The 15389-nt window shown below is 38.6% G+C and overlaps 1 protein-coding gene across 4 annotated transcripts in view; it reads right to left on the reverse strand.

The window, feature by feature from the left end:
* Positions 1-15389, reverse strand: part of LOC128703195 (sphingomyelin phosphodiesterase 4) — a 50101-nt gene that overhangs the window by 6186 nt on the left and 28526 nt on the right. For all 4 annotated transcript variants that reach the window (XM_053797780.2, XM_053797781.2, XM_053797778.2 and 1 more), the window contains 5 exons: positions 8937-9055; positions 7400-7552; positions 7106-7286; positions 6169-6420; positions 778-1035 (listed from right to left, as the gene is read on the reverse strand). In XM_053797780.2, coding sequence (XP_053653755.2) covers positions 778-1035; positions 6169-6420; positions 7106-7286; positions 7400-7552; positions 8937-9055 — 963 coding nt within the window. The remainder of the gene's footprint in view (positions 1-777; positions 1036-6168; positions 6421-7105; positions 7287-7399; positions 7553-8936; positions 9056-15389) is intronic.

Raw genomic sequence — 15389 nt, forward strand, 5'->3', positions numbered from 1 at the left:
TTACCTGCACAGGGTAAACTAGTTAGCTGGACTTAAGCCCTGGAAATGAGAAATACAGTGCCAGTGCTCTAAAGGAGGGGTAAGGATGTTGGAGTTTGGAGAACCATCAGAACTATGATGTCAGCACACATCTGGCAAATTACTGACTTTAAAATAACTGTGAATGTGTTTCCTCCTTTATCAGGTCACTCCATCTCAGTGGGAGACAGCTGGCACGGTAAAAAAAAATCTACTTAAAAGGCACAATAACAAACAAAATATTTACTGATAGCCCTCTCTAGGTAGTAAAAAGGCTTCCCTAGACATGTACAAGAACTTTCACTTCCTGAATTCATCCTTGAAGTACAGGGAAATACCTTGATGTTGGTGAAGGGGTCTTAATTCAAGGAATTGGAGCTACTTTCCAATTTAATTAAACCTGATTACTTTCCCCCAGTGATGTGTGACCATTACAGATTTAGCACTTTCCTATTAATATTATTTACTTACCAGCTGAATTAAACACTGAATCTACAAGCAGTGCCACAAGGCCATTATTCACTACTCACCTTTGATACTGATGAACCTTGATCCAAGGAACTGGAATTATCTTTCCTATTCTATGATCAAGCCTGATTATTTCCCATTCTCCAAGTGCTGTATGAACCATACAAGTTTATTGCTTTCCCATGAATATTCCATAACAATAACAATACTGTAGTCTACTCACTCAATCATGCACTCACCCTTCATTCACTCTCTACAAACATTATTTTGAAAAATATGAGAAATATTTACATTGAAAATTCCTGAAAGATGCCTCTGCGCTGTTTCCAAATGAATGACTGTCTTCCTGATATCATCACTGGATATCTCATCTTCCGTGGGAGATGAGGAATCAAAAATATACCTGATGGCATTTAAAAACCAGCTTTCCTTCTTGACCCTGCCATTTGCACCAGCACTAACACCAGCTGCACATGCTCTAAAGTGCTGCTGCTGTTCCCTCATTACTGCCTCATGTGCCCTTTGTATATGCTTCAGCAGTGATTCCACCTGTCCAATAAAAACAAGATGTTTTAAAATCTTTCCTAAAACCTTGTCTATAGGTGTTTTTAACTGGGTTGTTAATGTTGCAGTTTAAAAACTGTAGTGTAAAGCACCCTTCTGGCAAGACAGTGATGGAGTGAATGATGGTGAAAGTTTTTCTTTTTCGGGCCACCCTGCCTTGGTGGGAGTCGGCCAGTGTGATAATAAAAAAAAAAATAATAATAATAAATGCATTAACACTCTTATTTTATATAGAGGAAAAGAGAGCTAGTAACCCTTCACCTGTATAAATTACTAAATGTAAAAAGAAGAAACTTTTGTTTTTCGTTTTAGGTCACCCTGCCTTGGTGGGAGATGGCTGGTGCATTAAAAAAATAAGGTACATAAATATAAACAGTGATAGCCATCCTTAATTTTCAAGTGGTTCATTAAGCATATGAATAATTCCTCTATGAAAATAACTGTATCATATGTATCACCATCTTAGGTAGTAGGTTGGTAACAGCAACCACCCAGGGAGGTACTACTGTCTTGCCAAATGAGTAAAACGGAAGCCTGTAATTGTTTTACATGATGCTAAGATTGCTGATGTGTTTTTTCTGTTTCATAAACATGCAAGATTTCAGGTATACTATCTTGCTACTTCTACTTACACTTACATCACACTACACATGCATATACAAGCATATATATACACATATCCTCTGGCGTTTCTTCTATTTTTCTTAATAGTTCTTGTCCTTGCTTATTTCCTATCTCCATGGCCAAGTGGAACAAAACTCTTCCTCCATAAGCCATACGTGTCATAAGAGGTGACTAAAATGCAAAAGGCTACTAACCCCTTCTCCTGTACATACAGGAGGCCTTCCACATTCACGAGGGTTAGAAGATCAAGAACCTCGCAAATCTTGAGAATTCACTAATGTTTGGTGCGCAAATATGACGTAGGGAAATATAATAATACTGTACTGTAGCATTTATGAATGTTTTGATGTGCAAATATATTGTAGGGAAATATAATAATAGTATTTACTTAACCTACTGAACCAGGAACAATCATAAAACACATGAAAACATAACATAAAACACATGAAAACTGGGCCGCTGGGCATGTGCGAATGTTCAAAGCTCGCGAAAGTGGAATTCACAAAAGTGGAGGGCTAGCTGTACAGCCTCTCCTCATTTAATGACAGAGTTCCGTTCCAAAGATTTTGTTGTTAAATGAATTTGTCGCTAAGTGAGGAGCATCATTTATAACATTTCTGGTATATTTTTAAATGCTTATACAGCAGTGCACTGTATATTGAAATAAACAGAATAGAGGAAATCAGCTGGACCCCCCGAGTTTCGTGATTAATCCGTTCCAGAGAGTCTGCCGAATGTTGAAATTGCCGAATGGCGAAACCATTTTCCCCATAAGAAATAATTGAAATAAAATTAATCCGTTCCAGACACCCAAAAATACTAAAATAATTTTTTTTTCAAATTAAATAAAGATTTACATACTGAAAACCATGAGAAATCAAGTATATACATATAAAAAATAATAATAACATTACACTTACCTTTACTGAAGACTTCTGGGTGGATGGAAGATGGGATAGGAGGAAGGTGTACACTATTGTTTGGAAGGAGAATCGTCTTCCATTAGGACTTCAGGTACAAAGTCCTTATCTAGGGTTACTTCCCTTCATTGTTTTTTAAAGACACTGGGAACAACTTGAAAGTCACTGGACCCCTGTCGCACAAAATATCTGTCCAGAGAGCTCTGTTTCTAGCGTTTTTTTAAGATTTGTCTGAAGTGGGACACAACGCTGTCATTGTACATGTTGCCAATACGGCCTGCAACAGCTTTGTCAGGGTGAAGTTCATCCATAAATGTTTGCACTTCAGTCCACTTTGCACAAATGTCCTTAATCTTTGAAGAAGGCACCTTCCTCCATCTCTCTTCCTCCTCCTCTGCAGCAATTTCCTGAGCTGTGATCTCTTGCTGTTGCAGATGAAGCTCTTGCAGCTCTTCAGTGGTTAGCTCTTAACTGTGGTCCTCCACCAACTCCTCCACATCCTCGCCACTCACCTCCAACCCCAGGGACTTCCCCAATGCCACAATAGATTCCACAACTGGCATAGGCTCCTTAGGGTCAGCCCCAAACCCTTCAAAATCCCTCTCTTGTACACATTCTGGCCACAATTTTCTCCAAGCAGAATTCGAAGTTCTGCAAGTCACTCCTTCCCAAGCCTTACCTATAAGGTTTATGCAAGTGACGATATTGAAGTGATCTTTCCAGAACTCTCTTAGGGTCAATTCAGTGTGTGAGGTCACTTCAAAGCACTTCTGAAACACTGCTTTGGTGTAGTTTTTTGAAGTTTGAAATGATCTGCTGGTCCATGGGCTGGATGAGAGGAGTTGCATTAGGGGGCAAGAACTTCACCGTGATGAAACTTAACTCCTCCACTATTTGCTCTTCCAAGTCTGGAGGATGAGCAGGAGCATTGTCCATTACCAGGAGGCACTTGAGTGGCAATTTATTTTCCAGTAGGTATTTCTTCACACTGGGGCCAAACACTTCATTAAACCAGTCTAGGAAAATTCCCCTTGTGACCCATGCCTTATTGTTAGCCTTCCACATCACACACAAATTACTCTTGGCGACACTGTTTTTCTTGAACACTCAGGGATTTTCAGAGTGATACACCAGTAAAGGCTTCACTTTGCAATCCCCACTAGCATTACTACAAAACATGAGAGTAAGCCTATCCTTCATAGGCTTGTGTCCTGGGAGTGCCATTTCCTCCTGTGTGATGTAGGTCCTCTTTGGCATTTTCTTCCAAAAGAGGCCTGTTTCGTCACAATTAAACACCTGTTGGGGTTTGAATTCTCCAGTGTCTACGCACTCCTTAAACTCCTGTACAAACTTCTCAAGGGCTTTTTTGTCAGAACTGGCAGCCTCACCATGCCTTATCACACTGTGAATGCCACTACACTTCTTAAATCTCTCAAACCAACCTTTGCTGGCCTTAAAATTTCTTTATGAGATCGTCATGCCTTTTCACATATTATCGACTGCATAATACTATCTCCTGCTAACTGTTTTTGGGTAATCCATACCAACAATAACCTTTCCACTTCTTCGAGGATTTGCGATCTCTTTTTTGTCAGCATATCTACCCCTTTTGCAACAACAGCACACTTTATTTCCTTTCCCTTCGCCACAATCGAAGTGATGGTTGAATGGGGTTTGCCATACATCCTGGCAAATTCTGTAACACGCACTCCGCTCTCATATTTTTCAATGATTTCCTTTTTGAATTCGATCGTGTTCCTTGCTTTCTTTACCAAAGGGCTTGCACTAGCTTTCCTTGGGCCCATGGTGACTTATTTAGCAGTTGCAAGCACAAAAAAACAATGGATTATTATGAACTGCACTGTATGAACCCGTGGGGTGATGGTCACGTGCTGGTAAACAATGGCACACTGAGTGTGAATGGTGTGGGAGACTGGCTTTGTGTGCGCAGTGATGGGCGGACGGGTACCAGACGATCGCTGAATCACGAGTCCAATCACAAACCACGAGGCTAAATTTTGCCGAAAAAACTTGCCGAAAGTCGGATTTCACGAAAGTCGATGCTGACGAAACTCAGGGGTCCACTGTACATTATTTAGGTATGAATACTGGTCAGAGAGCCCACGTTGGTAAACAAGTACGTTGCTAAGTAAGGAGAGGCTGTATTACTAAAGTTAAAAAGAGAAACTTTCCTTTTCCTTTTTGGGCCACCCTGCCTCAGATATGGCCGGTTTGTTGAAAGATGTATCACCATGTAAAATGTACTTTGTTATCTGCTGCACTACTGGGTCAAGCTGCCTTGGTGAGTAATGTTCAGTGAGTTAACAAGAAAAAAAGAATTACTGAAGACCGAGCATCACAAGTATTGCCTGGTTGTTGGAGAGAGAGGTGGGATTAAATTATGCAGAATCAAATACAAAATGGGAGTTGACACAGTTACTTTTTGCTGATGATACTGTGCTTTTGGGAGATTCTGAAGAGAAGTTGCAAAAGTTACTAGATAAGTTTGGAAGGGTGTGTCAAGGAAGAAAGCTGAAAGTGAACATAGATAAGAGTAAGGAGATGAGGGTATCAAACAAGTTAGGTAAGGAAAAACTGGATATCAGATTGGAGAGAGAGAATGGAAAAAGTGAATGTGTTCAGATATTTGGGAGTAGACTTATTGGCAGATGGGTTTATGAAAGAAGAGGTAAACCAAAGAATTGATGAAGGAAAAAAGGTGGGCTGTGCAATGAGGTATCTGTGGAGATGAAGAATGTTATCCATGGAGGCAAAGTAGGGAATGTATGAGAGTATAGTGGTACCAACCCTTTTATATGGGTGTGAAGCATGGGTTGTGAATGTTGCAGTGGGAAGGAGGCTGAAGGCAGTGAAGATGTCATGTCTAAGGGCAATAAGTGGCATAAATATTATGGAAAGAATCTGTAGTGTGGAAATTAGAGGTGTGGAATTACTAAGAGTATTATTCAGAGGGCTGAGGAGGGGTTGTCGAGGTGATTTGATCATTTAGAGAGGATGGACTAAAATAGGACAACTTGGAGGGTGTAGAAATCTGTAGTGGAGGGAAGGAGGGATAGGGGTCGTCCTAGGAAAAGATGGAGGGAGGGGGGTAAGAGAGGTTTTTGTGTGCAATGAGCTCAGACATACAGCAAACATGTGTGAGCGTGTTTGATAGGAGTGAGTGGAGATGAATGGTTTTTGGGACTTGATGAGCTGTTGGAGTGTGAGCAGGGTAATATTTTGTGAATAGAGGGGTGTTGATAATTGGCAATTTTATAACTGTAGTGTAAGCACACCTCTGGCAAGAAAGTGATGGAGTAAATGATGACGAAAGTCTTTCTTCTCTTTCAGGTCACCCTGCCTTGGCAGGAAACAGTTGATGTGTTAAAAACAAAAGTCAGGGAAACCGGTTTGCTGGACTTGAGTCCTGGAGGTGGGAAATACAATGCCTACACTTTAAAGGTTGTAAAAACTTGATTTCATTCCTAATTATACAGTTTTTAAATGTAAATGATTGTAATTTAGAACCTCTTGTATAAAAATAATAAAAAACATAATAAAAAATTTTCCTTACCATTGTAATATTCCCTGAGCTAAACATAGGATGATAAGAATGACTAGGGCCTTCCATCTCTACAATATGACCTCGGGCAACAGACGCAAGAGAACGTGCTGGAAACTGATCATTGTGAATGCCAGAAAATCCTCCATGATGACCTAGGGAATGAGATGCTCCACCAAGTAAGGAGCGGTGCATGAAGTGAGGATCCTCCAGGGCCTCTTCTATTTCACGGATAAAGCTGCCAAGGTTGGTCTGAGAGAAAACCTGTTAAGACAAATTTGCAATTTGAAAATATAAGTTTTTAGAACACTGTAGGAATCATTTTCACAACAGAGTAAATCATTCAGAGTTATTCTCCTATGTGTGCATTATTTCCTAGGTAGTAGGTTAGTAGACAGCAACTGCCCAGGGAGGTACTACTGTCCTGCCAAGTGAGTGTAAAACTGAAGCCTGTAATTGTTTTACACAATGGTAGGATTGCTGGTGTCTTTTTTTTTGTCTCATACACATGCAAGATTTCAGGTACGTCTTGCTACTTCTACTTACACTTAGGTCACACTACACATACATGTACAAGCATATATATACACACCCCTTTGGGTTTTCTTCTATTTTCTTTCTAGTTCTTGTTTATTTCCTCTTACCTCCATGGGGAAGTGGAACAGAATTCTTCCTCCGTAAGCCATGCGTGTTGTAAGAGGCGACTAAAATGCCGGGAGCAAGGGGCTAGTAACCCCTTCTCCTGTATATATTACTAAATGTAAAAGGAGAAACTTTCGTTTTTCCTTTTGGGCCACCCCGCCTCGGTGGTATACGGCCGTTGTGTTGAAAGAAAGAAAGAAAGTGTGCATTATTTGTATCTTGTCAGATTTTGTCATAATGATCAAATATCCTAGTCATGGTACAATCAACACCTATTCTATGAGTATATAATTCAAACATTACTCACCTTTGTAACCCTAAAAAGAATCTGAGCATTCTTAGGAGCCGACAAGTCCAAGCGAAACAGTCGACATACAAGGTGGTAGAATAGCAAGCTGTAGAATAGGAGATTCTCAGCAATAAAACCCTGCCACTTTCCTTCCACAGATCGTTGCGATTCATAGTCTGAAGAGCCTTGTGTTGGACTTCTAAAACATAACAATTTATATATTAGGAGATAAAGTACATGCCAGATTCTAGTGAATATTAGTCATGAGCTATATCTTAAATTTGTTTCCTAAATGTTAATACTGTAACTGACCTATTAGTTGGTGAGTAGTCTGTGTACCTCCATGGCTGTATATAAGACAGCCATGTCTCAAGAACCAATCTGAAGGAGGAATCCAATGGCCAATGGCTGAAGGTATGACGAAGAAACCGGTAAAGGCTCTTTCGATACATGTTCCACAGGTTCCTAAAAGAAAGAATTATCAAAGACACCACTAAGCATTACTATACTTGGGCACCTTGTACAAAGAATATGGAATGTTCACTGCAAAACAAATACTTGAATTAAAAGCTACAAGATGAGAAGTTAGTGCTTTAAAGCATCACATTAGTAATTTAATATGCATCAGATATTCTTTTCATTATGTTGGTAATTTTCCACCAAGCTAAACTAATCTGACAAAAGATGTTACCCATCATTTATTTATTATATTTTTTATAGTGTATTCACAAAAGCCCTAGCTTGTATGGGTTAATCAGCACTGCTGATTGAGACACAAGATGAGAATAGTTGTGGTAGGAAATCAGTTTCATTTGAAAAGGGATACTGACTGCATTAAAGGTGTGATTCTTACAGAAGAGGATAGGCACTGTAAGCATGTCAGGATGTCAAGAAGTTGTAAAGGATGTCAAGTGTTCTCTGATAAAGATGAACAATAAAAATATGTTGGATTATCAGTATAAACTAAGAATTTTTGCAGTGGAGCTGAGGTTTCACCATTAGTTCACATGTAAATATGGTATGTCCAGTACTCAAGTTATCAGAATGCATGGATAAGTTAAAGGCCAAATGCCCTCAAAGGGAAGATAAAAGTGAAGTCTATTGATGGTTATTAGGAACATGTTAGTGCTAATAAGTATACTTTTGTGACTCATGAAATAACATGACTGCAAATAAATCACAAAATAAGTTGGGACTGAACCCAAGACAAGCAAGTCCTAAAACTCACAGACCAGTGGATAGCAGACTGACCTGCGAGTTTTAGGACTAACTTGCCATGGGTTCAAGCGCTACCCGTTCTGTGATTTATACCTTAGTGGTATACATACCAATTTTTGCATCCAAAGATGCACTCATTTCTTGACAGACATACTCAACACTTACATCTTTTTTTCCTTCATCTACTCTTTGATTTACATCTTCATTTACGGACACCTCTGATAATATATTGGCTCCAAAGAATCAGAATAAATCCACTTCCTCAACTCCCCTTTTTACTATGACCTCTATTTTTTCATAGTCTATAATTACATTAATTTTTACTACCACACTGGAAAAGCAAAGTTCACAGATCCTGTACCTAATATAGTTTATGGTATTAAATTTGTAGGGAGACAGAAAATGAAAAAATGGAAAAGACAATACCTGGGAAACTGAAGATTATCAATGGTATCAATACTGACCTGGAAGAGTTTTAACCCTCTACAGTACATATCACAACATGGTAGTAAGGAAGTCATTTGCAATCAGGTATTCTTTTTAAAGATTAGATGAAGAGGTACGATAGGAAAAGTCCTGAAAAGTTAAATAATGCCAAAAGATGTAACATGAAATGATAATCAAGACTCACTTGCGCAAATCATCTAAAGGCGATGGCTGTGCTGGCTTTCCACTATTAGCAAAGAAATGCAGATGTTTTATAAGCATCCTCACAACCCTCACATGATCACTTGATGGCACAAAAACTTCCTAAGTGTAAATACAAACAATACTATAGAAGAACGTTGAACACAAATCAGTTAACATAACAAACTATACGTTGTAAACATTTTGAGACAGAAGCAACTTAAACAGTAAGATATTATGCTATATTTGAAACACCTGACAATTTGAAATATAAATGGAAATTTGAAATACTATTGTCACAAAGTAATGAAAGGTTTAAACTCAAAATACTGTCAATAAATAATATACAGGAGTCATGATTATTAACAATAAAATTTTTCATAAATATTTAATAGTAAATTAAATATAGTACAAGATTTTCAACTTAGCCAAATATCATTAAGAAACACAAATTTTTTTTTAGTTAAATGATGTTAATTTTAAAAATAAAAAAGATGCCAGCAGCTAAAGCTGGAGTATACAGAAAAAGTATGCATGTCTTGCAAGTCAAGCCAGCATTTGTTATCAAAAACTGAAACTCAAAGTATCCATATTAAAGGTATATTTCACAACTAACCCCCAACTCTGAGAGGGAACTATTAGCTGTGACTTGATAATGGTTCAGGATCAGCCCATCCTTCTAATCAAAGTCAGTATCTAACTGTAGTTAACACATTAGGATGGGTAACTCTCGTAGGAGCCTTAAACAGTCAATTGACTGTGTATTATAGTGTGTTCAGTGAGTACCAGTTTCATGTTTCATGCTGGACTTGAGTCGTGGCTTATGAGGTCTCTAGGGAGACCTAATTATATGGTCACACCTTGCCTTGGCAAATGGCTATTAGCCACGCTTTTTTGGCTTAAGTCTCAGCTCCTTTGTTCATCACTGGCATCAGATCTCGGCGTCAGGTCGTAACATGTGGTCTACGCCTTATGGGGAACGGGGTGCTTAGAGGAATATAAGCCAGGGAACAGCTGAGCAAGGGGTTGTTGGAGACAGGTCCGGGGAGTGAGAGCTCTGGACAGCCACGTGTGTAGTGGACCACGCATTGGGAATCTCGGGTCAGCTGGTCAGCGAATTAAGAGTGAGTACTAGTCCGTGTTACTGATAACATCTTGCCTTCTCCCTGGTAATAAGTCTCATAGGTCAATTGTTATATTATGTCAATTTCCATCAGAATATATCGTATTCTAGCCCTTTTATGTTATTAAGTAAACTATAGCCATAGTTCCCAATTTTATTTGTACCTTCACATGCTATTCCCTATTCTGTTAAGCACTGGGATAACACAGGAGACGTGCTCACTTGCTGGGATACCTCAGGCAGAGTGGGTAAAGGTCTCACAATATTTACCTATCTAATCTACATACCTAATCTAAATGAGGTAAATTGGGAAATTTGCTGAACACTGCAGGTGAGAGATTGACTTGTAGGAGGATGGGCTACCAGGACCAACCAAAACATCGTGTAAATTATCCTCTCCAAATTATGGTTAGTTGTTATTGACTTTTATTCCTACAGAAATATATTTCTGTTGAACAGTTAAAAACATTTTACTGCATGGCTTCATAAATAAACTGAAAAAAGTATAAGAAACTTGAACACATAAATGCAACTCCTGTGGTTAGTAGTGCAGGTCTATCCTACAGCAAGTCAAGAGTCATTCTGAAGCCAGTGCATTTTTTACAAAGTTTTTGTAAAAACCATGAGGAGGTTTGTGGGATTAATTTAAACTAAAATCAGCTTCACAGGTTTTAAGAGGATTGCTGTAATAGAGAATGTCAAAGAATATGTTAATTATAAATCCTAATTTACTATTTACTTCTGTTACCAGGAAAATGTGTCAATTACCTTAAAAAATACAATGAAAATGTGATAATTATAACAATAGCCACTATTCTGAACAATAATTTTAAGACTGGGGAATAACTTGCAATTTTCAGTTACACATCTGGCCTTCATGACATACTACAAAATGTTATACAAAATTCTCAGATGTCTATTATCAATGAGAATTACATTTAGCCATGTTCAAATAATAATTCTACCTGGTGGTTCCCTTTTCCTGTATCTGTACTGCATTTCCTTTCTCTATAACCTGGATATTTTCCATCCAATAAGTATCATAAATCTTTTCTAGTTAGTGTTCCTGATTATGGTAATGGCAAATCAATTTTCACTTATTTCATAGCAAAACTAGTAGCAGTAGTAATAATAGTATTACACTAGAAAATTACCAAACTATTTATTCAACTACAGTAAGTTCTTGATTAAGGCACAACTGGGCTGCACAATTTCGTCTTAAAACTAATAAAAAAATAAAAAGAGTTCAACCAAACTCCTAGTGAGTGAAAATGATGAACAAAATTTGGATGGTTCCCTCGGTAGATTTTCTCAATCTGCTTGCCAGGCCATGAGGAGTGCTTTACCCCCCCCCCCTTAGCCACCAGGCCATAAACAATGCCTTACACCCCTTTAGCCACTGGGCCATGAGCAGTACCTTACACCCCTTTAGCCACTGAGCCATGAGCAGTGTCTTACACCCCCTTAGCCACCAGGTCATGAACAGTGACTTACACCTCCTTAGCCACTGGGCCATGAGGAGTGTCTTACACCCCCTCAGCCACTGGGCCATGAGCAGTGCCTTACACCCCCTCAGCCACTGGGCCATAAGAAGTGCCTTACACCCCCGTTAGCCACTGGGCCATGAACACTGCCTTACACCCCTTCAGCTATGAGCAGTGCCTTACACCCCCCAGTCACTGGGCCATAAGTAGTGCCTTACACCCCCTCAGCCACTGGGCCATAAGCAGTGCCTTACATCCCCTTAGCCACTGGGCCATGAGCAGTGCCTTACACCCCCCTCAGCCACTGGGCCATGAGCAGTGCCTTACACCCCCCTCAGCCACTGGGCCATGAGCAGTGCCTTACACCCCCCTCAGCCACTGGGCCATGAGCAGTGCCTCCACAGCCTCAAAGCATTCTTGGTGAACAAGCCATACCCACGACAGCACTATTCTTAAGTAACTTATGAATGCTTAAGTTATAGAAAACACTCTATAAAAGCTTGAAGAGAACATTCAGTGCATTAAGAATAATTTATTAGGATTATTTACCTAAAGATAACTAATTATTTTATATAACCAGACTTGAGTCCTGGAAATGGGAAATACAATACCTGCACTCTAAAGGAGGGGTTTGAGATATTGGCAGTTTGGAGGGATATATTGTGTATTTTTATACATATATACTTCTAAACTGTTGTATTCTGGGCACCTCTGCAAAAAGTGATTATGTGTGAGTGAGGTGAAAGTGTTGAATGATGATGAAAGTATTTTCTTCTTGGGGATTTTCTTTCTTTTTGGGTCACCCTGCCTCAGTGGGAGATGGCAGACTTGTTATAAAAAAAAAAACTAATTATGTACACTACTGTAATTAACACTGATGCACCTACTCTTGCTGTTCTTTGGCATTTGTTGAACACATTGACAACTGATAATAAAGAGTAGAAATGTGTTTAAACAAGAAAGCTGTATAGTGGAGATGACACAGCTATGACACAGTCAACTAACATCGCACACTGTTTACTGAATATTAACTCACACATTGCTAGGTAAAGCAATGTATTGTTCATTTGGTTAGCATAATAAGGGAAGATGAAGATGAATCTACTACATACAGAGGAACCTCAAAAATCGAACTGCTCCCAACACAACCAATTATGTAAGTGTATTTTTGTAAGTGCTTTTATAAGTGTATTTTTAAGGGTCTGAAATGGACTAATCTAATTTACATTATTCCTGATGGGAATAAATTCATTCGGTAAAGGCACTCCAACAGACTTCTGGACCTAAGAAAGTTCGATTTTTGAGATTCCACTGTACTTGGAACAATCTGTTACTGAAATGTGGCTTAGTATCACCCAGCTATGTTGAGGGGCCCAGCAGTTGCTTTAGTGACCCTATAAATTCCATAACAAAGTAAAGCTCTGTCACATTTGTATTTATATTTTCTTTGGTTTGGCTTTATCAAATGTATTTACGTTTGGTGCATGTTCATTTGGTAAAGGTGTGCCGAGTTTATGTACTTTTGTTACAATTTGATAAGGAAAATTGGCTTTTATTTTCACCATGTTTACATGTAGTGTGTCAGTTGATAAAAATCACTCCATCCAATCTGACCAAGCAAGCAGACAAAGTTAACCTCCACACTCATCAAATGCTTCAATTACCAACTAACTGAATGTAAGGCAAGGTAAATTGTATTATTTTTTTTACATGGAATAATTAAAGAAAAAACTGATTGGCAAATTTGGATATGTCTGGAACATAACCCTATTTTTGCCTTCATATCAGTTAATTCTAATTTTTTTTTTTTAGAGTAAATGCCAATTTTCGGGAATGTAAGCCTGGCATTAAAAGAGGGTTTACCATACCTGAAAAGACTGACTTTTCAGGGAATATTGTACTCGGCTAGAAAATTTATTTAAACAGAGTATTTTCCACAAATTCATACATCTGTGTTATTTATTTTTAATGCTTAAATAAGTGAAAATTAAAATGCAGCTATTGATCAACATTAAATTTCTAGCAATGACATTTTGCCATAAGCTACCAAAAATTAGCCCAAAACTTTTCTAAAGTTGAGGAATTTGTTACTACAACAGTGGCATATTCAGTTTTTTAAACACTGTTTTTTAAATAAATCTTTAAATCTGTCAGTCAATGAGCTTTTATGAATACACTACTTAGGGCTTAAACTCATATATGATCACAGACTGCGTATTTTTTACAATCAGGATTTTTCCATGCGTGTCATAAGAGGCAACTAAAATGCCAGGAGCAAGGCACTAGTAATCCCTTCTTCTGTATACTAAATGTAAAAAGAAAAACTTTTTCTTCTTTTTCAGGTCACCCTGCCTCAGTGGGAGACAGCTGGTGAAAATAAAAATAGGACTACACAAATAACCCGCACATAGGAGAGGGGAGCTTATGAGGATGTTTCGGTCCAACTTGGACAATTTACAAAGTCACACTAACAGAAAGGAGAGGAGGCAGTATATACAGGCCAGCAGACAGGGATGGGACAAGGAAGTACGAAGTAGGAAAGGAAGTACTTCCTACTACCTCCCTTGTTCTGTCCCTGTCTGCTGGCCTATATAGTATACTGCCTCCCTCTCTCCTTTCTGTTAGTGTGACTTTGTAAATTGTCCAAGTTGGACCGAAACGTCATCATAAGCTCCCCTCTCCTATGTGCGGGTTATTTGTGTGTTGTTCCAGTCACAGTATTGTGCCTTTTTGTTATTTAAAAATTAGGACTTTTCTAAATCTGTTGGTTGTTTGAGACAAGACATAAGGTACATAGTTGCATCAACTACAGTTAAAAAATAATATGTTGTTGGTTACATATTGAACATGTACTGGGAAAACAAGTAAAGAAACTGCCCTCTGCCACCAAAGCAGCTGTTTTTTATTTGTTTTACTGTATGGAAAAAAAGATACTGTACAGGGGTACACAATATTGGCATGGAACCCAAGCACACAGGCAACTTGAAATAGCCCAGGATTTATCATCACACAGGTGCATAAGCTAGAGGAGTTGGATTCTGAAGACAGACCAAGACAGAGCTAGATCACACACAACTAAAGGAGAGAAGACTTGGTGGGGATACTCCAGCTATCTCATTTAATTATTTATGACATAACAGTTTAACTCAAACCAGGGAGTATAAGGAAAAATTGTTTTTACTGTTTTATATTACTGAATAATGCAAAGTCAATGTACATCAATTTTTTTTTTTTTAATATGCTGGCCATCTCTCACTGAAGCAGGGTGACCCAAAAACGAATTTCTCTCACCATTATTCACACTGTCACTGTCTTACTAGAGGCACACAAATGCAACAGTTCAGCTGTTGCTCCAAACAGCAAATATCTTAAACCACTTCTTCAGAGTACAAGCACTGGACTTCCCACCTCCAGGACTCAAGTCCAGCTAACCAGTTTCTCTGAATCCCTTCACAAAATATTACCTTGCTTACACACCATCTATGAATTTGGCACTCACTGGGACATCTAGAAAAGTATCCCCAAGAATTTTGAAAGCCTACTATGGTATTAAGAAAAATTTCTTCAGTGCATAATGGGGAACTTGAAGCAACCAGAGAGGTAGTAGAGCCAGATTCTATACATGAATTTCAGAGTAGATACTGTACACATATCTCCTGTTATTTTCCTTCTACTCTTTTCTAAATGCTTGCCAGAGGAAGTTTCACACTTTTTCATACATTCTGAATTCTCAATTAAAGCGCATAATCATTCTAACTGTGTGATGGGCTAACCTGCATGTGGAGTTCAGCTGTTTCAAGCACTTCTTCAAACACCAAACACTTGAAGGTGACTGAAATATTTGGCAAAC

The sequence above is a fragment of the Cherax quadricarinatus genome, chromosome 85 (assembly GCF_038502225.1).
Source record: "Cherax quadricarinatus isolate ZL_2023a chromosome 85, ASM3850222v1, whole genome shotgun sequence".
Classification (NCBI taxonomy): Eukaryota; Metazoa; Arthropoda; class Malacostraca; order Decapoda; family Parastacidae; genus Cherax; species Cherax quadricarinatus.